Below are 27,132 nucleotides of genomic sequence, written 5' to 3' on the forward strand. Positions count from 1 at the left end.
ACCGTCATACCTCCACTCACGCAATACACAAACCAAGCCCCCCCCACCCACCCACCCGTGCCACCACCACGAGGCAATCTCACGTCTCCACGAACTTGGTCGCTGGCCAAGTGGCATTTTGGACATTGTCACATTTTGGTACCTGCGCTCAGCAACCGTGATTTCAACGACAACAACAACAACAAGAACGACAACAACAACAAGAACCTCTTGGCGCAACTGCCAACCCCCGCCCCTTACCGGTACTGCAGCTCGGCAACGAATCTGCTGCCCGTGAGGCTCGCGACAGCGAGACGCGCCTCTCGCCCCAGGCTCTTGGCCGCCGAGTCGCCCACGGCCACAGCCACCACGGTGCCGGGAGGCAGCGCTCGCAGGAAGTGGAGGAGGCGCTGCGACTCGGTGGGAGACTCGTGGGTGTCGAAGCGTTCCGAGCGGAGGAGCTGCGCCTCGAGCGGGTCCAGCACCCGCACGTTGATCCCCCGGCTCCCCCACTGCCACTCGAACGAGTACTCGCCTGCGCGCAAGGGTGCGTGTGCGCACGTGTGTGCATTTATGTGTGTGTGTGTGTGCGTGTGCGCGTGTGTGTGTGTTTGACGTATGGGGAACGGATGTGTAGCGGTAGGCTCCAGTGGTTTCTTAATATCGGAAGGAAGAACGTTCCAGACGGCCCCAGAAGCACATCTGAAAGGGCGCGATGCAGTGCCCGTTTTTTGGTCGATGATTAGCCAAAAGCGGCTGCTGCGAGGATGAGCGGAGTTCGCGCGATGCTTTACGCTCCTTGACGAGATCATCAGCAAGTTTGGCAGTGATGCACAAGCACAAATTGCGACTCAACACATTTGTCAACAACACGTCCTTGAAATTAAACTGATGCATAACTGGCGACGTTCCGGGCCACGACCCTCCTCCATTTGCTCTCTGAGGCTCCCCCCCACCCCCCTCCCCCCCCCCCCACCACGCTCCCTTCTCCTCTTACTCACTCCCGCCCGCTCGCTCACCGTGGGGCAACCCGGCCGGGTGCAGGGTGCGCGCCAGGCGAGTCCACGACAGCGCGGGCCGCCCGTGGAGCTGCAGGACGCCACCGGCGCCGACGCCGAGGAATTTCCTGCCGTAGCCCGGCACGGGGAGGCCCTCGTCCGCGCGCCCGTAGAGCGCGATGGTGGCGCGCGCGCGGTACGGGCACGCACGCGCCCCCACGTGCAGCTCCCCGCCCGCGTGCACGAGCACGTGGCGCGCGCGCAGGGCGACGTGCAGGCCGGGCCGGTCCGCGAACACCAGCTTGCCTGTGTTCACAATCAATCAGAATGTTTATATATATGTGTGTGTAGACTGGAGAAGTCTGAAGAGCTACAAAGCTCTTTTTTGTTGTTGTTCACAGGATGTCTCCAGTAGGGGCGGGTCAGAACGTTGACAACAAGCATTTAAAAATAAACTATACGACTGCAAAATATAGGAAAGGTAACCACATCACTTAAAATTAAATATAAAAATTAAACTTAACTATTTATATCTTGCCAGGTAAAGCCCACTGAGCTATTAGCTTATTTTTGAGAAGCGACCTGGCTATCACAACGAAGTGGCTTATCACGTGGACATTTATAGCAGCAAATAAATCCTTGTTTTTGCGTGCAATGATTCGTCATTGCGCTGCACTGTAGATACGATCGCTGGGCATGCACCACACCCGGCCGCCTTTGTCTCTCCCAGTGCTGATGTATTAGACACCGCACGAGGTGTTGGTTAAAATATTCGTCAGTTGTGTTGATCCTCATCGTCATCATCATTATTGCAGTGATCATAATCATTTTAGTGATCGTCATGATGATTATGTGAGTGGTGCATTCACATTCGTCGAGAACACGTTCCATCAGTCGTCATCATCGACCTCGTCATTTCCATCATCGTCACCATCATGAATGGCACAGCAGTCGTCGTGCACATCACGCGGTGTCTCAATCACATCGACAAAGTAAGCAACTGTGACAGCGAGATGAGATTTAAACTCACACGTTCCTTAAAATACGGAACGGATGGTAACCGCCGCTGCATCACGGTCATCGGAGAACATCGGGTGGGTGGAGGGGGGGAGGTAGAGGGGGGGGGGTTGAGGGGGAGTGGAGGGGGAGTAGAGGGGGCGAGTGGAGGGGGGTAGAGGGGGGGAGTGGAGGGGGGGTAGAGGGGGGGAGTGGAGGGGGGTAGAGGGGGGGGGTGGAGGGGGGGTAGAGGGGTGGGTGTACAGGAAGGAGGCCCCCACCTCCATCCCGGATCTCGATAGAATCCAACGACGCCGACTCCTCGAGGCGCAGGAACTGACCCTCGCCGATGACCACCTTCCTGGACTCGTCCAAGCCCGGTCGCCAAGGTGACAGGGATAAGTTCTGATCCGGGCAATTGTCTGTGTGTGTGTGTTGTGGAGTGGGTGGGGGATGGGGGAAGGGGTCGGTGGGGAGTCGATGTTCACGGGGTTGACATCATCGTTGAGAGGAAGGCTCGGGTGAAGGGTGGGAAGGAGTGAGATGATGACAGCACGCGGTGCGGCGCGGACAGGGAGGAAGACCGAAGAGGAGGAGGAGGAAGACAACGGACACGACCAATGTGGCGTGAACTTTCGTCTCGCTTCGAGCGACCCCCGCCCTCCAGCTTGCGTCTTACCGATGGTACCGCCGTTCCAACGAAATATTAACACGTGACACGCTACACGCGCCTGATGATTGCTAAACGCTCCAACCCCCACCCACCCACCGCAGGCGTCACAATGGGAGCCCTAGTTGACGTGGACTCGGAGCTCTGTGCTCCACGTGCGACGCACTCGCCCACAATGGGCACGCCTCTCGCACACGCCTCGTGCGCTCTCCTCTCTCCTCTCTCTCTTCATTTGAAGCAGCATTGCGCGTCACGTGGGAACAAAGATCCCCCCGCGCAGCCTCGAGCAGACTGTTGGGGACAAGTGGTGTTTGCGAGCACCTATGACGGCTGGCACGGCACACGAGGGGGTGGGTGACCAACGTCACGCACGGCCGCCTTTGTCTCCCCAGTGCTGAATTTTTTTTTAACCCACCGCATCGGGTACCCATTTAAGGAGGTTGAGTCGACCTTACTCACGGGACGTGTTTTCTACCAAGCATCAGGCACGTGCAGCGCGTATGTAACGACCACTCCGCTGCACGTTCGAACGGAAGACGCATGGGCAAACTCGGGAAAAGACGATCACCCGTAGCTTGTCGCGAGGAGTGGCGGTCCACTCGCAAAGCAGAGTGGGAAGCGGCATGGTCGCGGTGACGAGTCGAAGACTATACAGACCTGCTGCTGCTGCTGTTGCTGCTGTTGCTGCTGCTGCTGCTGTTGGTATCACACGGCGATCGAGGAGGCGCCGTCGGGTGCCAGCGCTTGTTTGCGAGCTCCTCTTAGCGATTCACTCACACGATCCTCGCAGCTTCGGAACTGCGAAATTTTCTCGCCACCAGTCCCCCCCCCCATCTCCCCCTCTCTCTCCCCCACCCCACTCCCCCCTCTCTCCCCCACCCTGCCTCTTCTTCACCACCCCCCCTTCACCCTCCTCCCATCTCCCTCTCGCTCTCCTTGTGACGCAACGCGAACGCTCATGATTTGCCCTCCGCCTTTAAACACCAAAAAAATGTATTGCGGGAGGTCGCCCACCCACCCCAACCACCACCACCACCACTTCTCTCACCCTTGCCGACCTCAACATTATTATTATTTTTCACAGGAAATTCCTAAGGCTCATAGAGCCAAACGAAAGCCGGGCGAAATTGCCAAAGTTGTGAGATGAGATCACTTTTTTTTTTAGGTGACACGAGACGGCCACGACGCCCGTGCGATGCGGGTGATGGCCATGACGATGATCACGATGGTGGTGACGATGGGAAGTGACATTTCCGTAGCAACAAAGAGAAGAATCCGCACACATCAGGATTTTTCCGCAGCTGCAGCACCGCGCTCATATCCGTTTCCCGCACACGGGAGCTGACCTTTTTAGTGTATGCACGCATGTATGTGTATGCATGTGTGTATGTATGTATGTGTGTATGTCGTAGTTAAGTGGTAATTAATTGAAGGTGGAGGGGTTACCAGCCCCTCGCACCCGTCCAGAGCCCCCGTTTAGCCACTGTGGTGGTCACAGACGCCATGAGGGGAGGAGTCAATCGGAATTGGACCTCCCCCCACAGCAGTGTTCACGACAGAGTTGCCCGTCCGGCACCGCGAGTAGGTAGGGGGCTGTTTTGCATATGTATGTATGTATGTGTATGTATGTGTGTGTATGTGTGTGTATGTATGTATGTGTGTATGTACGTGTGTATGTATGTATGTGTGTATGTATGTGTGTATGTACGTGTGTATGTATGTATGTGTGTATGTGTGTATGTATGTGTGTGGGGAGCGGTAGTGTAGTGGTTATCTACACCCCTAGGACGACGCAGCCTCAAATGAGTACCTGGTGCGGTGTGTAAACATCGCCACTAGGGAGACAAAGGCGGCCGGGCGTGGTGTTGGCCACCCACATCGCCGTGTGTCGTACCAGTACAGCACTTACTCCACACGTCTGTGAAGGCTATACGGGGGGGGGGAGAATATTTGCCTTTGCAATACGATAGAACGCGCGCGTTGTTGTGCAAAAAAATAAAAAAAAATTGCCGCAGCATCCAGCGACAGCAACATTTTTATAAAAAAAAAATCAGAAAGAAAATAATTCCCATCCATCATTCACAATTCTTCCCATAAATAGGCAAGTTCCCAACTCTCTCCCGAGTTCATGTCCGGGGGACTGAATAACAGGCACAGCGAGAGAGAGAGAGAGAAAAACAACCCTTTTAAAGGTCCAGGTTCGGCCGCGAACGCGACGAAAGACATTCCCCTTCTCGCACTCCGCGCTCGCTCTCAATTGCGTAAGCGCAGAGCTGCAGGCCGACACGACTGCCAATTCGTACATTTCGGCATGCCAACAACAGAACAATACATTGGTGTGTTTGTATATATACTGGCACGTGATAAAAACACACACACACACACAACTCTGGCTCTACAACGCGCATTCCCCTCCCACCACAACCAAAGTAATAATTTGAAAGAAAGAAAGAAAAAAAACCCCAACCCCGTAACATCTGCAAAAACTTCACACGGCAAAGAGGCGCTCGCCGCAGGAGCACGCGCGCCGCGCACGATTTCCTCCTCCGCCTCCTCCTCCTCGGGATGTTCATCATTCCCACGGCCGCGTTACTTGGAACAACGGCGGCATCCGAACACAACGCGCACGGCAGCCCCCACCCCCCACCCCCCACTGATTGCCCTCAACGCCAAGACGCAACGGGAGGCGAATCGCGTAACGAGACGGCTTCGTTCAAGAAGCGCCCCAACCACCACCACCACCACCACCACCGCCACCACGGCCACCACGACTCGCAGGTAAGGTTCCACACCTTCACCAGTTCACGAGCGCTCAGCCAGCCGGTAAACAACGCTCAGCAGCAACTCTAAACCACCACCGCCGAACTCGCGAGCGGCATCCGTCGGCACACGCAAACGGCTACCGCCGCTGGCCAGGAAATTCGAGTCGCTCGCCAGCAACGACCATCGCTCGTCGGCATAACTACAACCACTCACCATAAATCACGACCACTCACCAGTAAATTAGGACCACTCACCATAAATCACGACCACTCACCAGTAAATATACCACTCGCCATAGATTACGACCACCGCTCACCATAAATCACGACCACCGCTCACCAGTAAATAGACCACTCACCAGCAATCGCGAGCACTCACCAGCAATCACGAGCACTCACCAGCAATCACAAACACTCACCAGCAATCACAAACACTCACCAGCAATCACAAACACTCACCAGCAATCACAAACACTCACCAGCAATCACAAACACTCACCAGCAATCACAATCACTCACCAGCAATCACAATCACTCACCAGCAATCGCGAGCACTCACCACCGCTCACCCACACGCACCTGCAGCGCCCATCTAACGCGCTACCGCGTAGCGCTCAGCCTCGACACAAAGATCAGAGTCACACACGGAGGGGACGGGGGGGGATTACCAGGTCACGGATCAATTTCAAATGCAAGCCACAGTTCAGACACGGGCGCGTGCTCATTGCTACCGCCAGTGCAGCGAATGACCCAAAGAAGAAAATAATAAAGCAAAATAAATTAATAGTACTTAAAAAACCAAACATAATCCACCACGGCACGTGACAACAACAACAACACACGCCACGCGCCCCAGCAGAGTACTGCAGCGCCAATGCCGATGGTGCTGCCGAGTGGCCATGAGAGGTCGTTTGGGTTTTTGTTGTTGATTTTTTTTTCAGATGCAACCGAGGACTCACCGACACCGCTCCACTGCGACTCCACCGCTCGCGCGCCGTAAGACGACGACGACGACGTTGACGATGTTGACGCGGACGATGAAGATGCGAGTCGAAGCAACTTGCTCTCTGCACTACGACGTGGCCGATCGCCCGTCGTCCCTCTACAGCGACTAATTGAGCAGTTGAGTCGGAACGCTTAGCGTCGACTCCGTCACTCTCGCTCCGAGACGTCTCTCGTGAAGGTTGTGATGAGGTCGATGAGTTATTGAATTCTGCCGCGGCCGATGATTCTGCCTCTATTTATACAAAATCCGAACTGACCCCCCCCCCCCCACACTCCCCTCCACTACACCCCACCTTCTTCCTCCCTCCCTCCCCTCACTCCCCACGACGCCCCCACCCTCGTCCCCCCTCACCTTCCTCCAACCCTGACCGCTACCATCCGCAACCCCCTCGCTTGGCTCCCTTGCTCTCCCATCACCACCCCACCCTTTCCTCCCTCTCCCCCCCGCCACCGCCGCCGCACCCCCCCCCCCCTCTCTCTCTCTCGGCGCAACCTTAAAATTGGCGGTCGTATAAATAAATAAATAAACGCGCAGCCACGCAAATCAAATGGAATGAAATAAAACAAGCGCGAACACACACACACACGCGCGCGCGCGCGCGTGGCCAGACCCCCTGAAATGTTTCCAAATTCTGACGCAGAGGAATGCGGATCCACATTTCTGGCGTTCCTCTGCAACACGCGACCTCGGCGCGCGTGGCTCAATCAAGAGTCCCCCGACCCTCTATCCCCTTCCTGACAAATAACCCACCCCACCCATCACCGCCGCCCTCCAAAGTCCCCACAGATCGCCTGTAAAATTCCCAAGCAGACAGAATCACCCCCCAACTTCCACCCCTCCTATCCACTCCCCCACTGTGGTAGCTCACACCCCGTTGCCCCCCCCCCCCTCGTCCTTCATCTCTCGCTCCGCGCGTGCTCTCTGCTCGAGTCGAGCCTCGTGCCTTCTCGCGTGGGGGCGCTAAGCGCACGGAAGTTTTTCTGCAGCAGCTGCAGCAGCGCTACGAATGTCGTTATCAGCATCGGAAAGGGTGCCGTTATGATCATCATAATCCCAGTAGAGTAATCAGCGTTACTTCTTTCGTTATCAGCAGCAGCAGCATCAGCAACGGTGCCGTTATCACCATCATCATCCCAGCAGAGTCATCAGCAGCAGCGTTACTTCTTTCGTTATTAGCAGCATCAGCAGCGGTGCCGTTATCACCATCATCATCCCAGCAGAGTCATCAGCAGCAGCGTTACTTCTTTCGTTATTAGAAGCATCAGCAGCGGTGCCGTTATCACCATCATCATCATCATCCCAGCAGAGTCATCAGCAGCAGCGTTACTTCTTTCGTTATTAGAAGCATCAGCAGTGGTGCCGTTATCACAATCATCATCCCAGCAGAGTCATCAGCAGCAGCGTTACTTCTATCGTTATTAGCAGCATCAGCAGCGGTGCCGTTATCACCATCATCATCCCAGCAGAGTCATCATCAGCAGCGTTACTTCTATCGTTATTAGCAGCAGCAGCAGCGGTGTCGTTATCACCATCATCATCATCATCCCAGCAGAGGCATCACCAGCAGCGTTACTTCTATCGTTATTAGCAGCAGCAACGGTGTCGTTATCACCATCATCATCCCAGCAGAGTCATCATCAGCAGCGGTGTCGTTATCATCATTATCATCATCCCAGCAGAGTCATCATCAGCAGCGTTACTTCTATCGTTATTAGCAGCAGCAAACGGTGTCGTTATCATCATCATCATCCCATCAGAGTCATCATCAGCAGCGGTGTCGTTATCACCATCATCATCCCATCAGAGTCATCATCAGCAGCGGTGTCGTTATCATCATCATCTCAGCAGAGTCATCATCAGCAGCGGTGTCGTTATCACCATCATCATCCCAGCAGAGTCATCAGCAGCAGCGTTACTTCTATCGTTATTAGCAGCATCAGCAGCGGTGCCGTTATCACTATCATCATCCCAGCAGAGTCATCATCACCAGCTGTGTCGTTATCATCATCATCATCATCCCAGCAGAGTCATCATTGTTCATCAGCAGCATAAACGCCACCCATCATAAAACAGCAGCAGTGGCAACAGGAGCAGTATCACCATAATTTACATTACCACTGCAGTGTCATCACATACACCAATACCACCAGCACCATCATCAGCAGCAGTAGCGCCGACATCGGCAGCATTATCATCATCGGCACGAGCAGCAGTACCTTCAAAACGACAATCCACCACTACCAGTAGTAGCAGCAGCAGCAATGCTCCCTCCCATCATTATCGACAGCACCTTTGTCGGCATCAGCGGAGGCAGCAGTAACATCAGCAGCATCATCAGCACGAGCAACATCGCCATCATCTTAGCGCCAAGTAGTTGCTGCCGGCAGTATGGTCACAAGGGGTCGCAACCCCGTGAATGACTTTCCCTCGGTGAGCGCGTCACTTGTCGCCATCAAAGACGGCGTGTGGTGTTTACAAATCGAGGAGCTGCTCGAGATTATGAACGCGTTACTTTCGGAGTACGATGGGTTGGTTGGACTTAAAAGTCAGGGTTTGAAAAATGAAATTATATATTTGGTGTTAATTTGGTGCTCCCTTGGAATTGATGACAACTGCGATGATGATGAAAATGATGGCGATCAATGATAACAAAAAATGAAGATGATTAATACAATGTCCTCCCGCTTGATACTCTCAAGATAATTAAAACTATATATAGTCTTTGCCCTTTCAGGCAAGGATACAAGAGGTGTTAAGATATCCAATCACCAAATAGACACCCATTATCACAAGGCATCGAGTCTGCATTAACCACACCATGCTAGTGGCAAAACGTGGAAACAAACATTCTTTGATAATAACGAATCGGAGTGGCCTACATCAGAGACAGGCAGCTCTCTTTGTGCCCTCGTCTCACCGGTGTCACGGCCCAAAGAACGCCAAAAGGCGAACGGCGCCGAGACGGATGCGAACAACAAAGCGTTCGAATCGCTGGGGCCGGAGCAGTCAAACCGACGTCGAAATCCACGCGAAACGACGACGCGATGAACCAAAGAGGACGCCGGCAAGTTGCGACCACCACGACGTCCGCTCGCGATCCCGACGACCACGGGCGACGCACAATTTTTCCGTGATCCCGCCGATCAATTTATCCGCGGCATTAATTCACTCGACGAGATTCACCTGTGCGCGAGTGGCTCCACACGATGGAGGCGGCGCGCGCCAGGTCCCGCGCCGTGAGCGCGCGCGCGCGGTGCAGGTAGCGGAGCGCGAGCAGCACGAGGCGCGGCGCCAGGGGGACCCCCGTGCCGCCGCCGCCGCCGCCGTCGCCGCCGCCGCCGCGACCCCGAGGGGCGAGCCCGAGCCACGCGAGCCGCGCGAGTCGCGCCGCCGCGGCCGCGCCGATCACGCGGCCCCCGGCCCTGGCGCCGAACGCGTGGCCCCGCGGGAGCACGCGCAGCGACTCGCGCTCTCCGAGGGCGCGCGAGAGCACGAGGCGAGCGAGGCGCACGAGTCGCGCGCGCTTCTCGTTTAGAGCCGCGCCGAGTCCTCCTCCCAACCCTTCAACTGCCCCTCCTCGTCCTCCCGAAGCGGGTCTTCTTCCTCCAGCTCCATCCGCTCCTCCCGTTCCCCCTCTCTCTCGATGGCTTCCCCTCTCTGCTCCGCGTTGTCTCACTTGTTCCCCTGCTCCGTCAACTACCAGGGCTTCACCAACCACTCCTACTCGTCGATGGTCTCCTCCATCTGACCTTCCTTTTGCTCCCCCTATTCCTGCTCGAGTATCTCCTCGTCCTTCACCAAGCGCCTCTCCTCCCGCTTGATGGCCTCCTCGTCCTCCTCTGTCTTGTCTTTCTCCTTCACCATTAGTTACTCGTCTTTGGCCATCCACCCCTCCTCGATGTCCTCCGCCCGCTGCGCCCCCTCTTCCTCCTTGGTAGCCTCCTGCTGCCCCACCTCCTCCTCCGCCTCGTCTTCCGTCGTCTCTATCACCCACTCTGCCGCCATCAGCCACGCCACCTCCTCCTGCTGCCCGTACTCCTTCCGCTTGTCCTCCTCCCTTCTTCGTCTGGATCGCTCTTGCCTCCACCTTACCGCCGTCTCGTATTCCTTCACCTCCGACTCCTCCAACATTTCTAACTCTTTCTCCGACAGCCACCACACCTTCTCCTACCCTCTTTAAAGCGATCATCCTCGACTCCACCATTCCACCCCCCACTCTCACTCCGCCGCTCACTCTCCCTGCGAAGATCACTCGCCCTCCCACATTTCCACCGCCTCCTCCTAATCCTCCACCCACGTTTCCGACTCCTCGTCCTCCATCAGCAACTCCTCCGCCTCCTCCATTCGTTTCTCTTCCTCCAGCAGAGATCACTCTTCCTCCTCGTCTTACACTGCCCACGCCTCCAACCACATCTTCTCTGCCTTCTCGTCCATCACTTGTGGCTCGCCCACCCATCGAGATGACTCGTCTAGCCACTCCATGTTTGCCGTCTGCGTGGCTTCCTCCTCCGCCAGAAACTCCTCCTCCTGCAGGGACCACTCGTGCTCTTTGCTCGTTGCGTTCTTCTCGACCTCCGTACGCCACTCTTCCTTCCAACTCTCCTCCTCCTGCTCCTCTCACGACCACGACCACCGCGCGTTCTCCTCCCCCTCTTCCTCCGTCTCCACGAACCACATCTCCCATTCTTCCTCTTGAGTTAAAACCGACTCGTCCACTACTCACTCTTCCTGCCAATCGTATTCTGTATCCTCCTAATGCACCATCGACGTGTCCCCATCCTGCTCCTCCTACCACTTCTCCTCCTCCAATTCTCAACAATCTTCCATCCCCACCGCTGCCGGTTCCACCTCTTCCGCCGGCGAACTCCATCTGCGCGGTTCGCCTCCCCGTCCACGCTAAGACGGGAGCCGACCTCTCGACCCTGCGAAGAAGCCGCAGCCGCTGCGCGCGCCCCCGGGTCGAGACGCCTCCGTCGGCAGCGATGTGGGCTGCGGGGTTGGAGAGGAGTTGGACGGGAAGGAGTTGGGCGGCAAGGGCGGGTGCCGAGAGGATGGGTAAGAAGGAGAGCGGTTCACTCGGACTTGAACCAGGAGGTGGGTGGAGGAAAAGGAGGAGGAGGGTGGATGGACGCGATGGAGAGCTGGTGCGGTGGTCCAGCGTTTGAGATGCAGGAAGGAGTTACTCGCCACTTGATCGTCAACAACAGGCGGTTCAAGGAAGAATTGACATCTGACAACGAACTTCATGCTCACAATGTGGCCACGAGTTAATTGATGAAGAGGCAGGAGTCGGGCAGCAGAAGATCGACAAAGCGGGAGAGGAGGAGGAGTTGGGCGGTGGTGGTTTTTGGGAACTTCGTTCATGCGGAGGTGGAGGGGGATGGGCAACGTGAACGACGCACGACGCCTCGTTAAGAAGGAAACGCGTGGCTCTCTGGAGGCAACGGCGATGATAGAAGACAGAGAACGAAGATGGAAAATAAACGGAGGGAGGCAGGCGGGCGGGCGGGCGCCGATCTTCCGTGGCTGCTGGAGGAGCCGGGGTTCATGCCGAGGTTCATGCCGAGGTTCATGCCGGGGTTCATGCCGGGCTCATGCTGCGTCGCCTCCCCCGGGGGTCGCCGACTCCTCCACGCGCGATCCCCGCCGCGCTCAGCGCAGAGACGACACCGCGCAACGCTGAGCTGCGTTCGCGTCTCGAACCTTGCCTACCCCCCCCCCCTCCGACTGCGCTACCATTTGATGTAACGTATCGATGTGGGTCAGCGTTACAATTAGCTCCTAGAACTATGAAATCTCACCCAGGCTGTGCCGGTCATTGGGGCGTTATCTGACCATACTTTACCACGCTGGTCGGTGCGCGTTAGTCATATGGACTTCAGGGAACGGTTCAAGATATCGCTCGCCACCGAATTCAGGCCGTCGGGTTTAATAATGCAGCGCACTAACCACTGCACCACCTCAGCACCGCCAAGGCAATCGATATCAACCGATGCATCGTTGACACCCAGCGATTGAAAAATGCGCAGCGCGTGGAAAGAAGCACGCTTCGGCACGCAAATGCGGCGGACGCAGCACGCGAGTCCTCGCTACACGCGAGTCCTCGCGCGCCGCCTGCGCCAGAGGGAACTCTCCCATCGCAGGGACTATGAGTTCACGCGAGGTCGCGGTTGATCGAGACATGCGTTTCATTCCGAGGGCGTTTCATTCCGAGGGCGTTTCATTCCGCGAGGGGTCGTGCAGCCGCCACTGGCGGTCCATGCGAGGGTGAGGGCAGGGTGCTCCCCGAGAGAGATGTCACGGACTCACGGCAGCTGCCGCGCTCGCGCAGTGGCACCAACACAACACAAAATTACTTTTCTTCTACATCCACAAACACTCACCCATACCCCCCGCCCGCATGCCAACAGGACCATTACAATAACCATTGCCTCCCTCGTACCCCCCAAACACTCACCCCCACTCACTCACCCACCCATCTCTGGCTCGCTCCCCTCCTCCCCGCCTCCATCCCACTACCCCGACCTGCCTCGCTCAACGTGGGCACCGTGACCTGTGCCCGCGGACTTTTTTCGTCTTGGTTTTTTTTGTTACGCCAAAAAAGGGCAGTTTAACACGAAGGCTTTCGCGACCAATATAATCCATAACGGAAGGGGTTTTTATTTTGGAGGTGGGGGGGGGGGGGGGTGGGGGAGGGGTTAGATCGTGCGTTCGCATCAGCTGCAATTGCGAGCGATGCAAAAAATGACAGTCGCGATATTGCATTCTCGTCGTCTCTACGCAGCAGGGCCTCGCCGACTCTCACGACTCTCCCGTCTCTAGCGCGAGGGCCGCGCGTCCAGATGTTTGGCTCACGTCCCTTGAACGCCGTCGTTGAGTCCTTTTAAAAAAAAAAATTGTATTTCATCGGATTCTTTCGCGAGGAGGAAGGAAGAAAACGACCGGAAACTCCAGGGAGAAAGTCCAGAGCCACGCTGCATACTGGGGGGTGGGGGGGGGGGGTGGTCACAACTCAAAAGTGACGTGACCTGGCCACGTCTTGCCACGCGTGACCACATTCCTACACCACCTCGCAAGCCCTCGATGGCAGTAGCGTAACAAGCGTGGGGGGGGCAGGGGGGGGTGCCTTGCCCCCCACCCTTCCCCTTGGTGGCCAAAGCTACGAGTTGGGGGGGGGTCCCCTTGACCATGAGATTAGTTTTCAGCAATATTGGGGTCCCACCTGAGCGACTGCCGCACCCCCTCAGCTCATAATGTGGCTACCACGCCACTGCCGAGGTGGCACAGTGGTGGCGGGCCCCCTGTCTAAATTACCAAGCGGCGATTGAGTGAGCACGTGAGTCGTTGAGAAAGTGAGCCCAGAGATCGCTCAATGTGGCCGGGCAGGAGCCACGTGCGGCCACACGCTGAGCTCTCATTTTTTTTTTTTGCCAAAGCCGGGGTTCCCCCGTCCGGCGGATGAGCGGATGGTGAGATCGTGAGAGCTGACGTTGCCCGCTGGGTCAGAATCATGTTGAGTCGCGCGTGTGTGTCGGTGCGTGTGAGTGCGTGCACCTGGGCTTGTGGGGAGCGGTGGCATAGCGGTTAGCGCTGCGCTGCTGCGCCTACAAACCCGGCGACACGAGTTCGAGTCCCGCTCACGGCCAACACCGGTGACGATTATCTGAACCGCTCCTGAGCCTCCCCCTAGGTCGACTCGGCCTCAAATGATTACCTGGTGCGGTGTGTAAACATCGTCATTGGGGGAGACAAAGGCGGTCGGGCGTGGTGCTGGCCTACCCCCACCCCCTCGTGTGCCGCGTCGGCCTTCGTAGGTGCTACTCGCTAACAGCACTTGCCCCAACAGTCTGTTAAGGCTATACGGGGGATCTTTGTATTTGCATCTGGCTCACGCGCGGTAGTGGGGAGCGGTAGTGTAGTGGTTAGCGCACTGCGCTACGAACATATCTATGGCGTGTGTGTTAAAAGTCGTACTTGTTCTCACGAGCGCAGGGCGTACGTAGAACCCTAAAGCCGCAGTACAACAAACATCAACACAGACCCCCTTCAGAGCTATGAAGGGAGGTATGTGTATGGGGCTATGTGTATGGGGCGATGTGTATGGGGCTATGTGTATGGGGCGATGTGTAGGGGCTATGTGTATGGGGCTATGTGTATGGGGCTATGTGTATGGGGTGATGTGTAGGGGCTATGTGTATGGGGCGATGTGTAGGGGCTATGTGTATGGGGCTATGTGTAGGGACTATGTGTATGAGGCTATGTGTATGGGGCTATGTGTAGGGGCTATGTATAGGGCTATGTGTAGGGACTATGTGTAGGGGCTATGTATAGGGCTATGTGTAGGGGCTATGTACAGGGACTATGTGTAGGGACTATGTGTTGGGGCTATGTGTATGGGGCTATGTGTAGGGGCTATGTATAGGGCTATGTGTAGGGACTATGTGTAGGGGCTATGTGTTGGGGCTATGTAGAGGGCTATGTGTAGGGGCTATGTATAGGGACTATGTGTAGGGACTATGTGTTGGGGCTATGTGTATGGGGCTATGTGTAGGGGCTATGTGTAGGGGCTATGTATAGGGCTATGTGTAGGGACTATATGTAGGGCTATGTGTAGGGACTATGTGTAGGGGCTATGTGTTGGGGCTATGTAGAGGGCTATGTGTTGGGGCTATGTAGAGGGCTATGTGTAGGGGCTATGTATAGGGGTTATGTGTAGGGGCTATGTATCGGGACTATGTGTAGTAGCTATGTGTAGGGGCTATGTGTAGGGGCTACGTGTAGGGACTGTGTGTAGGGGCTATGTGTAGGGGCTATGTGTAGGGGCTACGTGTAGGGGCTACGTATAGGGACTATGTTTAGGAATCTAGACGGCGGGCGAGTCTGTTAACGTCGCTTTTCTGACCTACGACGACCCCGCCGTGAGTTCGCCTTCAATCGTCGAAATGAAGAAGCACACCGCGTCACACCGAGCCGAGTCGCGTGGCGTCAAACGTCGCGACGGGGTCAACGGGGTCAAGGTCGCGCGTCACATTCAGCGTCGAATCAACTTCGGGTTCAACTCCGGTCGCGTCGCTCGTTGAGTTGAGCGCAGCAAATAAATGAATAAATATATCGAACAAAAAAGCATCGAGTGGCGTCGCGCTCACCGTCGGCAGGGAAGAGGCGGGGAGCGCCGTCAGTCGGCGGAGCGCCGCCGTCTCCGCCGCCGTGCGTCGAGACGACGACGACGATGACGACGACGACCAGGGCGACGGCGGCGGCGGCGAGGAGGAGGAGGACGTGGGGGGTGGTGGCGGTGGCGAGGAAGCGAGCGCACGGCGCGACCCGCACCCAGCAGGCTCGAGTCGCGCGCTTCTCGTCGCGACCCGGAGGGCACGCGCTCTCCGTCCCCATCCCGAGAAGGAGCCCCGGTGGGCCTTGCCTGGTGAAGTTACAACTTCGTTTAGTCAGTTCGACTTTGAGCGCTGCGCTACGAACCCGGGCGACGTGACAGCAAACGCAATGCCTGTGGGTGTACACGTGGTGCGAGGCTGCTTTGTGTGTGAACGAGTACGTGTGTGTGTGTGTGTGCTCGGCAACAACACCTGCCCCAACAGTCTGTTAGGGCTATACAGGGGATCTTTGTCTTTGTATTGGTTCTGCGCGTGTGCAGGTGGCAGCTTGGCAGTGGTCTTAGCCACCCATCCCCGTCGTGTGCTGTACCGGCCTTCATAGGTGTTCGCTAACGGCACTTGCCCCAACAGTCTGTTCAGGCTATACTGGGGGACCTTTGTCTTTGTTTGGTGGTAGTGGATGGGGTCATTGATGGCTCCAGGGAGCTGACTGTGGGTTGGGGGGAGGGGTGTAACGGGGGGTGTGCGACGGGGGGGGGGGGGCATGGAAGAGGTGGATGGAGAGGGGTTGCGGAATAGGTGAGGGTGGACGCGGAGAGAAACCGGTGATTGGGGTGGATGTGTAGACAGAAGGCATTTTATTAATGATGTAATGATAATACTGGTAGGAACCTCCTGGTTACACCACCAGCCCACAGGGGTGTATTGTGTCCGTCCGTCCGTCGTGCATCCAAAAATGGGAGGGGTGGGGCTGGGTGGAGAGGGGAGGGTGGGGAGGGGCTAGGTGGGGAGGAGTTGGGTGGAGAGGGGAGGGTGGGGAGGGGCTGGGTGGGGAGGGAGGGGCTGGGTGGGGAGGGGAGGGTGGAGTGGGGCTGGGTGGGGAGGGGCTGGGTGGGGAGGGTGGGGAGGGTGGGGAGGGTGGGGAGGGTGGGGCTGGGTGGGGAGGGTGGGGAGGGGCTGGGTGGGGAGGGTGGGGCTGGGTGGGGGGTGGGAGGGGTGGGGCTGGGTGGGGAGGGGCTGGTCACCCCGTGGTGCCCTTATAAAACTCAACGTTTAACCTACTCACGCCGGCTTATGCCCGCCCTCACAGTCGGACATATTTGCGGAATACACCACGTGGTGCCGCCGTTGACCCTGGCCATTGACCGAGCAACCCAACGTTTCTACCAGCTCCCTCCGCAGGAGAATGTGTTAACAATCACGAAGACAGTGGCTCTTAGCCTGGGGTGCACCATGCACCCCCTGGGGGTTCGAGACGTGGGCAGATTTTTTTAGAAGGTAAATCGTCGAAACACAAATTAAGCACGGGCAACGTCGGTTTTTTGTGTATTTATGAACGCAATCATTTTTTTTGTAAACGTTTGAGAACCAAGGCTTGCAGTCGAGCTTAAGAACCACTTGCACCGAGATAATCGCCACGTGTTTCGCGACAATCATCACACGCCCGAAGTTTCCACTCGCTTCGCCGAATTTCCGCAAAAGTCTAGTTGCACCGCGCAACGTTCATAATACCCATCAACAATGTTGCTTTCGAATTAAAGCAACAACGTCGTCCAGGCGTGCTTGACGTCTGCTCGAGTTGCGCTTAAGGCGACGGCTGCAACGCGTAACAGGTGCAGCAATCTTGATTTGAAGCTTTCGTCACTGCAGGAATCCATACTCTTTGGTTCTTTCGGTAAAGTCACGTGGGTCGAAATAAAATAAAACAAATCACGACGTTTCGGTCGCAACACAAGCGGTCGTCATCAAGCACAAAAACAAACAAAAAACCCGTCGTGATTTATTTTATTTTATTTCGACCCACGTGACTTTACCGAAAGAACCAAGGAGTATTGGTGCAGCAATCTCGCGAGATGAGCACCATCGTGAAGATGCCTGCCCCGTGTCGTCAAAGTGCGCGAGTGTTTGATATATATACACCTTGCTGAAGTTGCATGCAACTGAACGGGCACAATTCCTACAGCCACTGACGTGCATGCAGGGCGGCATCAAAGGTACCTCGCTTTTGCTATGGACTGTCCGTGGAGACGCAATTCCTTTCACGAGAAGCATCTCTATGACAGTGTCAGCTTTTTCTCGTGGGAAAATTAAAATTGTGAATCCGCATTGCAGAACAATTCCGATCACGTGCAAAATGTCACTTGATAATAGGGTTTTTCTCCTTTTATCTGGCAACAAAACAGGTGTTAAGTTGTTAAGTTGTGTTGCCAGATAAAAGGGGAAAAACCTATTATCGTATTTTGGAACTGGCAAAGGAGGTCCCATGATGTAGATGCTCACCCCGAGCTCTCATTACTCTGATAGTGGCATTGTCTTTGTTCTTTGTGACGCCTTTTGGCGTCCTCTGGTCTACCACCGTTTGAGGCAAGGCTCAAAAGAAAGCTGTCTCTGGTGTGGACCAATCAGTTGAAAATACGATGCATATATTATCAGAGTATTTTTTTGTTTGCATTTTGACCACAAGTATTGTGGTTAATGCAGACATGATTCCTTGTAAAAGGTTTGAGTTTGGTGTTTTAACAACTTAACACCTCTTTTGTTGCCAGATAAAAGGGAAAAAACCTATTATCATATTTTGGTACTGGCAAAGGAGGTCCCATGATGTAGAATGTCACTTCTTTTGAACTGCTTGTTTGTTGTCCTTCCCCCGCACCTCCGATAATTATCGCGGTTGGCTACGTACGGTGCGAACGAAGTTCAATATACACGCACACAGACTCACACAGAGTCCAATAGACTCACAGAGAGACACATAGACTCACACAGTCCCATAGACTTACACAGAGACCCATAGACTCACACAGAGTCTAATAGACTCACACAGAGACCCATAGACTCACACAGAGTCCAATAGACTCAAACAGAGACCCATGGACTCACACAGAGTCCAATAGACTCACACAGAGTCTAATAGACTCACACAGAGTCCAATAGACTCACACAGATTCTAGTAGACTCACACAGAGACCCATAGACTTACACAGAGACCCATAGACTTACACAGAGACCCATAGACTCATACAGAGACCCATATACTTACACAGAGACCCATAGACTTACACAAAGACCCATAGACTCACACAGAGACACATAGACTCACACAGAGACACATAGACTCACACAGAGTCCCATAGACTTACACAAAGACCCATAGACTCACACAGAGATCCACAGACTTGCACAGAGACCCATAGACTCACACAGAGACACATAGACTCACACAGAGACCCATAGACTCGCACAGAGACCCAAAGTTTGTCGTCCTTCCCCGCCCCCTCCGATAAGCACGGTTGGCTACGTACGGTGCAAACGAAGTTCAACATACATACATTAATGTCGTGATGCATCATCTTAACGGCATCATCATCGACAGCAGCAGCAATAACACCGGCGCCATCACCACCATTATCGTGAATAACATCAGTAGAAGTAGCAGCACATTCTGCAGCCAAAATGGGGTAATTTGATTTGTGCATGAAACGAGTCGCAAATCGCGGCGATTATTTTGACGATCGTGCGTAACTTGAGGCAGGCGTCACTCGCATCTCACCCACGTGCGCACACACAGCATCACACGTAGACACACAGCATCACACGTACAGACACACACAGCATCACACGTACAGACACACAGCATCGCACGTAGACACAAACAGCATCGCACGTAGATACACACAGCATCACACGTAGACACAGCATCACACGTAGACACACAGCATCGCAGGTAGACACACACAGCATCACACGTACAGACACACACATTATCACACGTACAGACACACAGCGTCACACGTACAGACACACAGCATCACACGTAGACACACACACAGCATCACACGTAGACACACAGCATCACACGTACAGACACACACAGCATCACACGTAGACACACACAGCATCACACGTAGACACAGCATCACACGTAGACACACAGCATCACACGTTGACACACAGCATCGCACGTAGACACACGGCATCACACGTAGACACACACAGCATCACACGTAGACACACGACATCACACGTAGACACACACAGCATCACACGTAGACACACACAGCATCACACGTAGACACAGCATCACACGTAGACACACAGCATCACACGTTGACACACAGCATCGCACGTAGACACACGGCATCACACGTAGACACACACAGCATCACACGTAGACACACGGCATCACACGTTGACACACAGCATCACACGTAAACACACGGCATCACACGTGGACACACGGCATCACACGTGGACACACGGCATCACACGAAGACACACAGCATCACACGTTGACACACGGCATCGCACGTGTGATACTGTCTACATACACACGTAGACACACAGCATCACACGTAGACACAAACAGCATCGCACGTAGACACACACAGCATCACACGTAGACACACACAGCATCACACATACAGACACACAGCATCGCACGTAGACACAAACAGCATCGCACGTAGATACACACAGCATCACACGTAGACACAGCATCACACGTAGACACACAGCATCACACGTAGACACACAGCATCGCTGGTAGACACACACAGCATCACACGTACAGACACACACATTATCACACGTACAGACACACAGCGTCACACGTACAGACACACAGCATCACACGTAGACACACACACAGCATCACACGTAGACACACAGCATCACACGTACAGACACACACAGCATCACACGTAGACACACACAGCATCACACGTAGACACAGCATCACACGTAGACACACAGCATCACACGTAGACACAGCATCACACGTAGACACACAGCATCGCACGTAGACACACGGCATCACACGTAGACACACACAGCATCACACGTAGACACACGACATCACACGTAGACACACACAGCATCACACGTAGACACACACAGCATCACACGTAGACACAGCATCACACGTAGACACACAGCATCACACGTTGACACACAGCATCGCACGTAGACACACGGCATCACACGTAGACACACACAGCATCACACGTAGACACACGGCATCACACGTTGACACACAGCATCACACGTAAACACACGGCATCACACGTGAACACACGGCATCACACGTGGACACACGGCATCACACGAAGACACACAGCATCACACGTTGACACACGGCATCGCACGTGTGATACTGTCTACATACACACGTAGACACACAGCATCACACGTAGACACAAACAGCATCGCACGTAGACACACACAGCATCACACGTAGACACACACAGCATCACACGTACAGACACACACAGCATCACAAGTAGACACACACAGCGTCACACGTAGACACACACAGCATCACACGTAGACACACAGCATCACACGTAGACAAACACAGCATCACACATACAGACACACACAGCATCACAAGTAGACACACACAGCGTCACACGTAGACACACACAGCATCACACGTAGACACACAGCATCACACGTAGACAAACACAGCATCACACATACAGACACACACAGCATCACACGTAGACACACAGCATCACACGTAGACACACACAGCATCACACATACAGACACACACAGCATCACACGTAGACACACAGCATCACACGTAGACACACACAGCGTCACACGTAGACACACACAGCATCACAAGTAGACACACACAGCATCACACGTAGACACACACAGCGTCACACGTAGACACACAGCATCACACGTAGACACACAGCATCACACGTAGACACACACAGCATCACACATACAGACACACACAGGATCACACGTGGACACACGGCATCACATGTAGACACACACAGCATCACACGTAGACACACAGCATCACACGTAGACACACACAGCGTCACAAGTAGACACACACAGCATCACACGTAGACACACAGCATCACACGTAGACACACGGCATCACACGTAGACACACACAGCATCACACGTGGACACACGGCATCACATGTAGACACACACAGCATCACACGTAGACACACAGCATCACACGTAGACACACACACAGCACCACACGTAGACACACACAGCATCACACGTAGACACACAGCATCACACGTAGACACACAGCATCACACGTTGACACACAGCATCACACGTAGACACACGGCATCACACGTAGACACACACAGCATCACACGTAGACACACACAGCATCACACGTGGACACACGGCATCACACGAAGACACACAGCATCACACGTTGACACACGGCATCGCACGTGTGATACTGTCTACATACACACGGAGACACACAGCATCACACGTAGACACACACAGCATCACACGTAGACACACACAGCATCACACGTAGACACACGGCATCGCACGTACAGACACACACAGCATCACACGTAGACACACACAGCATCACACGTAGACACACACAGCATCACACGTGGACACACAGCATCACACTTTGACACACAGCATCACACGTATAGACACACAGCATCATACGTAGACACACACAGCATCGCACGCAGACACACACAGCATCACACGTAAACACACGCAGCATCACACGTGTGATGCTGTCTACATGCACACGTACACGGTACACGGACACACACCCAAAAACAAAGAGAGACAAACCAACACGAGCTTCCCCCCACATCACCCAACTCTCCCCACATGCCGCACACACAAACACTCAACTCCTATCCACCTTAACTCGAACCAACTCTCCGTCCGCTCTCAGCAAACCCCCCAACTCACGAGCACCAAACCAAACTCACCAGCACCACCCCCCACTCACCAGGACCACCCCCAACTCACCAACACCACCCACAACTCACCAGCACCACCCCCAACTCACCAGCACCACCCCAACTCACCGACACCACCCCCAACTCACCAACACCACTCCCAACTCACCAACACCACCCCCAACTCACCAACACCACCCACAACTCACCAGCACCACCCCCAACTCACCAGCACCACCCCAACTCACCGACACCACCCCCAACTCACCAGCACCACTCCCAACTCACCAGCACCACCCCCAACTCACCAACACCACCCCCAACTCACCAGCACCACCCCCAACTCACCAGCACCACCCCCAACTCACCAGCACCACCCCCAACTCACCAACACCAAACCAAACTCACCAGCACCACCCCCAACTCACCAGCACAACCCCAAACTCACCAATACCACCCCCAACTCACCAACACCACCCCAACTCACCAACACCACCCCCAACTCACCAGCATCACCCCCAACTCACCAATACCACCCCCAACTCACCAGCACCACCCCCTCACTCACCAGCACCACCCCCCAACTCACCAGCACCAGCCCAACTCACCGACACCACCCCCAACTCACCAGCACCACTCCCAACTCACCAGCATCACCCCCAACTCACCAATACCACCCCCAACTCACCAGCACCACGCCCAACTCACCAGCACCACCCCCAACTCACCAACACCACCCCCAACTCACCAGCACCACCCCCAACTCACCAGCACCACCCCCAACTCACCAGCACCACCCCCAACTCACCAGCACCACCCCCAACTCACCAACACCACCCCCAACTCACCAGCACCACCCCCAACTCACCAGCATCACCCCCAACTCACCAGCACCACTCCCAACTCACCAACACCACCCCCAACTCACCAGCACCACCCCCAACTCACCAACACCACCCCCAACTCACCAGCAACACCCCCAACTCACCAACACCACCCCCAACTCACCAATACCACCCCAAACTCACCAGCAACACCCCCAACTCACCAGCACAACCCCCAATTCACCAGCACCACGCCCAACTCACCAATACTACCCCCAACTCACCAGCACCACCCCCAACTCACCAACACCACCCCCTAATCACCAACACCACCCCCAAATTACCAGCAACACCCCCAACTCACCAATACCACCCCCAACTCACCAACACCACCCCCAACTCACCAACACCACCCCCAACTTACCAACACCACCCCCAACTCACTAACACCACCTCGAACTCACCAGCACCACCCCCAAATCACCAACACCACCCCCAACTCACCAGCACCACCCCAAACTCACCAGCACAACCCCCAACTCACCAACACCACCCCCAAATCACCAGCAACACCCCCAACTTACCAACACCACCCCCAACTCACTAACACCACCCCCAACTCACCAACACCACCCCCAAATCACCAGCAACACCCCCAACTCACCAATACCACCCCCAACTCACCAACACCACCCCCAACTCACCAACACCACCCCAAACTCACCAGCACCACCCCCAACTCACCAACACCACCCCCAACTCACCAGCAACACCCCCAACTCACCAACACCACCCCCAACTCACCAGCACCACCCCCAACTCACCAACACCACCCCCAAATTACCAGCAACACCCCCAACTCACCAATACCACCCCCAACTCACCAACACCACCCCCAACTCACCAACACCACCCCCAACTCACCAACACCACCCCCAACTCACCAACACAACCCCCAACTCACCAGCACCACCCCCAACTCACCAACACCACCCCCAACTCACCAACACCACCCCCAACTCACCAGCACCACCCCGAACTCACCAACACCACCCCCAACTCACCAGCACCACCCCCAACTCACCAGCACCACCCCCAACTCACCAACACCACCCCCAACTCACCAGCACAACCCCCAACTCACCAGCAACACCCCCAACTCACCAACACCACCCCCAACTCACCAGCACCACCCCCAACTCACCAGCACCACCCCAACTCACCAACACCACCCCCAACTCACCAACACCACCCCCAACTCACCAACACCACCCCCAACTCACCAACACAACCCCCAACTCACCAGCACCACCCCCAACTCACCAACACCACCCCCAACTCACCAACACCACCCCCAACTCACCAGCACCACCCCCAACTCACCAACACCACCCCCAACTCACCAGCACCACCCCCAACTCACCAGCACCACCCCCAACTCACCAACACCACCCCCAACTCACCAGCACAACCCCCAACTCACCAGCAACACCCCCAACTCACCAACACCACCCCCAACTCATCAGCACCACCCCCAACTCACCAACACCACGACCAACTTACCAGCACAACCCCCAACTCACCCGCACGCCCCCTCCCTCAACCCCCCGCCACCCCCAACGGCTTACAATGCCCAATCCCCAAGCCACAGAATTGGTTCCAGATCCGCAGCTGTAAGCGCAGCGGGGGCTGCGGGGATCCCAGGCCAGGATTGCGCAATCACCCACACGCCACGCTAACGCAGCCGATGCGAACGGGGTCGCTGTGAACACAACTCGTTCAGTCCTTCATTCGCGTCGTTCCTCCCGATTTCATTCCAACGGAATGCGTTGTCAATGCCCGTTCCCAGTTGCACCGACGTAGCCTCGTCAGGAGAGACACGAGTCCAGGCGGTGCCCTCGCATCGCCAGCCACTCCGTGTGGCAGAGAACGGTCCGCGGAATGGGACATTACAGAACCGACTGCAAATAAATGCTCCGAGAATTGTTTTCGCATTTGGCCACAAAGTTCACCGCGCTGCGGTTTGATGAATATGAGGGGCCGCATACACAGTTCAACGATTGTTTGACGCTGCACAAACGCGTGCAGCAGAGGCAACTTCTAAACAGCTCCCGCTGAGCGGATGGTGGTCACCCATTCCCCACAACTGCGCAGGCTAAAGCCCGCTTGGCTTCCTAGAAGCCGGCGACGAGGAGAGCGATTCCGGGCGATGCGCTCATTGTCGGCCGCTTGCATCTACCACTCTTCGTCTCCGTCTCCCGTGGGGGTCCCGAGGGATTGCCTGCCGAGCGGGATACATATCTTGCCGGGGTCTGCTTTGCTCCCCGGGTGCCAGTGGCGGTGATGGAGGTGCTGCTGGTGGTGACGGTCGGTGCGGTGGTGGTGAAAATTGTGGTGGTGGCGCTGGTGGTATTGTTGGTGGTTGGCGGTCAGCGACCGCACCCAGATGCAAAGTTTCTGACTCGGAACATCAGAAATCTGAGTTGTTTACGGCCAATCTCAAAATTAGTTTATGACACACAGCGGGGGGGACGGGGGGGTCTGGGGGGGGGACGGGGGGGGGTGGGGTCGGGGGTGAGTCAACCGCCCCCTTTAGGCCCCCACCTTTGCGTGCGCCTCTGCTGCTGCTAGCCGTGGTGTCATCTTAACAGCACTCTGATCCCTTGGCCAGCTGCTGCTAAATTTAACACGCGGGGGGGCCCATGCCTGAGATGGTGGGAACGGAGTTAATCGCCCCCGCGACCTTCATCCACCCGGCTAAAGCCTCGACGAGTCTCTGGACGCGTTTTGTCGCGAGCGTCCTTCCTTACCGTGGGGATGTGTGGCCACTCGCATCGACGAGAAGTTTGGCTTCGCGTATGGGAGGAAAGTTGGGAACCCGGAGAAAATCCACCACGCATTGGTGGGGGCGATAGTTCAATGGTCCGCACAGATGAGTTCAAGAATCCATAGCCCGGACACCTCGCAGTCCAAGCCTACCGCGCCTACCAAGTACTGGCCAGGATGAAGTCCCTGTTTAGCGTGTAAGAATCTGACGACATGGGACGCCGTTGGAGAGATTTGTGTATGCGCGTGTGTTTTGTGAACGTGTGTATGCGATGTCGTTGACTGTGTATGTATCTACGTGTAGACGTGAATGTGTCAGTGGTAGTGTAGCGGTTAGCGCGCTCCTCTACGAACCCGGCGTCCCGAGTTCGATTCCCGCTCACGGCCAACACCGGTGACGAATATCGGAACCGGTCCTGGACCTCCCCTCGGTCGACTCAGCCTCAAATGAGTACCTGGTGCGGTGTGGAAACATCGCCACTCGGGAGATTAAAGGCGGCCAGGCGAGGTACCAGCTACCCAACCCCTCGTGTGCCGTGCCGGCTTTCATAAGTGCTCGCTAACAGCACTTGCCCCAACAGTCTTATAAGCTTATACGGGGATCTTTGTCTTTGTGTGTCAGTACTGACATCAGCCATGGTCAATCCACTGCTGGATGAAGGTCTCCCCAAGCCTGCAACCATCTTTCACGACCCTGCGACGTAATGATCACCCAACACCCACACACGCGTGGACATTCTCTGGGACGCGTTCCCTCCGTTGGCTGCCACTCCGTAGCTAGTCTCGACCACCGGCCGTCATCCCTTTCAGCCACCAGGTGCCCAGCCACATCCCAATAACTTTTGTCAACAGTCAAATGAAAAAAATCAGTATCGTTTACACGCGCGGTAAATTATTACTGTGTGCGTAATAGTATTGTTTAACAATGTACAAGATTTTGTCAATTCATTGCCGGGGGAAGGCTTCTAAATTACGTGTCGGCAACTACCGGTCAGTTTGGGATGGTGAAACTGTTCAGATCTCACTCGCCATGGT

General features: G+C 55.4%; 2 protein-coding genes across 3 annotated transcripts in view; both read right to left on the bottom strand.

The window, feature by feature from the left end:
- LOC116940280 (cell migration-inducing and hyaluronan-binding protein-like) overlaps positions 1–6,655 on the bottom strand; it is an 89,181-nt gene extending 82,526 nt beyond the window's left edge. The window contains exon 1 of the mRNA XM_032949898.2: positions 6,365–6,655. The gene's annotated coding sequence lies outside the window, so the exon portion shown is untranslated. The remainder of the gene's footprint in view (positions 1–6,364) is intronic.
- Positions 1–27,132, bottom strand: part of CEMIP2 (cell migration inducing hyaluronidase 2) — a 62,202-nt gene that overhangs the window by 27,235 nt on the left and 7,835 nt on the right. The window contains exons 2-6 of one of the 2 annotated variants that reach the window (XM_076067293.1): positions 15,558–15,832; positions 9,595–11,400; positions 2,255–2,395; positions 999–1,283; positions 241–514 (exon numbers count right to left, since the gene is read on the bottom strand). In XM_076067293.1, the coding sequence (XP_075923408.1) occupies positions 241–514; positions 999–1,283; positions 2,255–2,395; positions 9,595–11,400; positions 15,558–15,832 (2,781 nt within the window). The remainder of the gene's footprint in view (positions 1–240; positions 515–998; positions 1,284–2,254; positions 2,396–9,594; positions 11,401–15,557; positions 15,833–27,132) is intronic. The other variant, XM_032949912.2, reaches the window with a different exon arrangement.

The sequence above is a fragment of the Petromyzon marinus genome, chromosome 1, assembly GCF_048934315.1.
Source record: "Petromyzon marinus isolate PM22_M1 ecotype Great Lakes invasive population chromosome 1, UKy_Petmar_22M1.pri1.0, whole genome shotgun sequence".
NCBI lineage: Eukaryota > Metazoa > Chordata > Hyperoartia > Petromyzontiformes > Petromyzontidae > Petromyzon > Petromyzon marinus.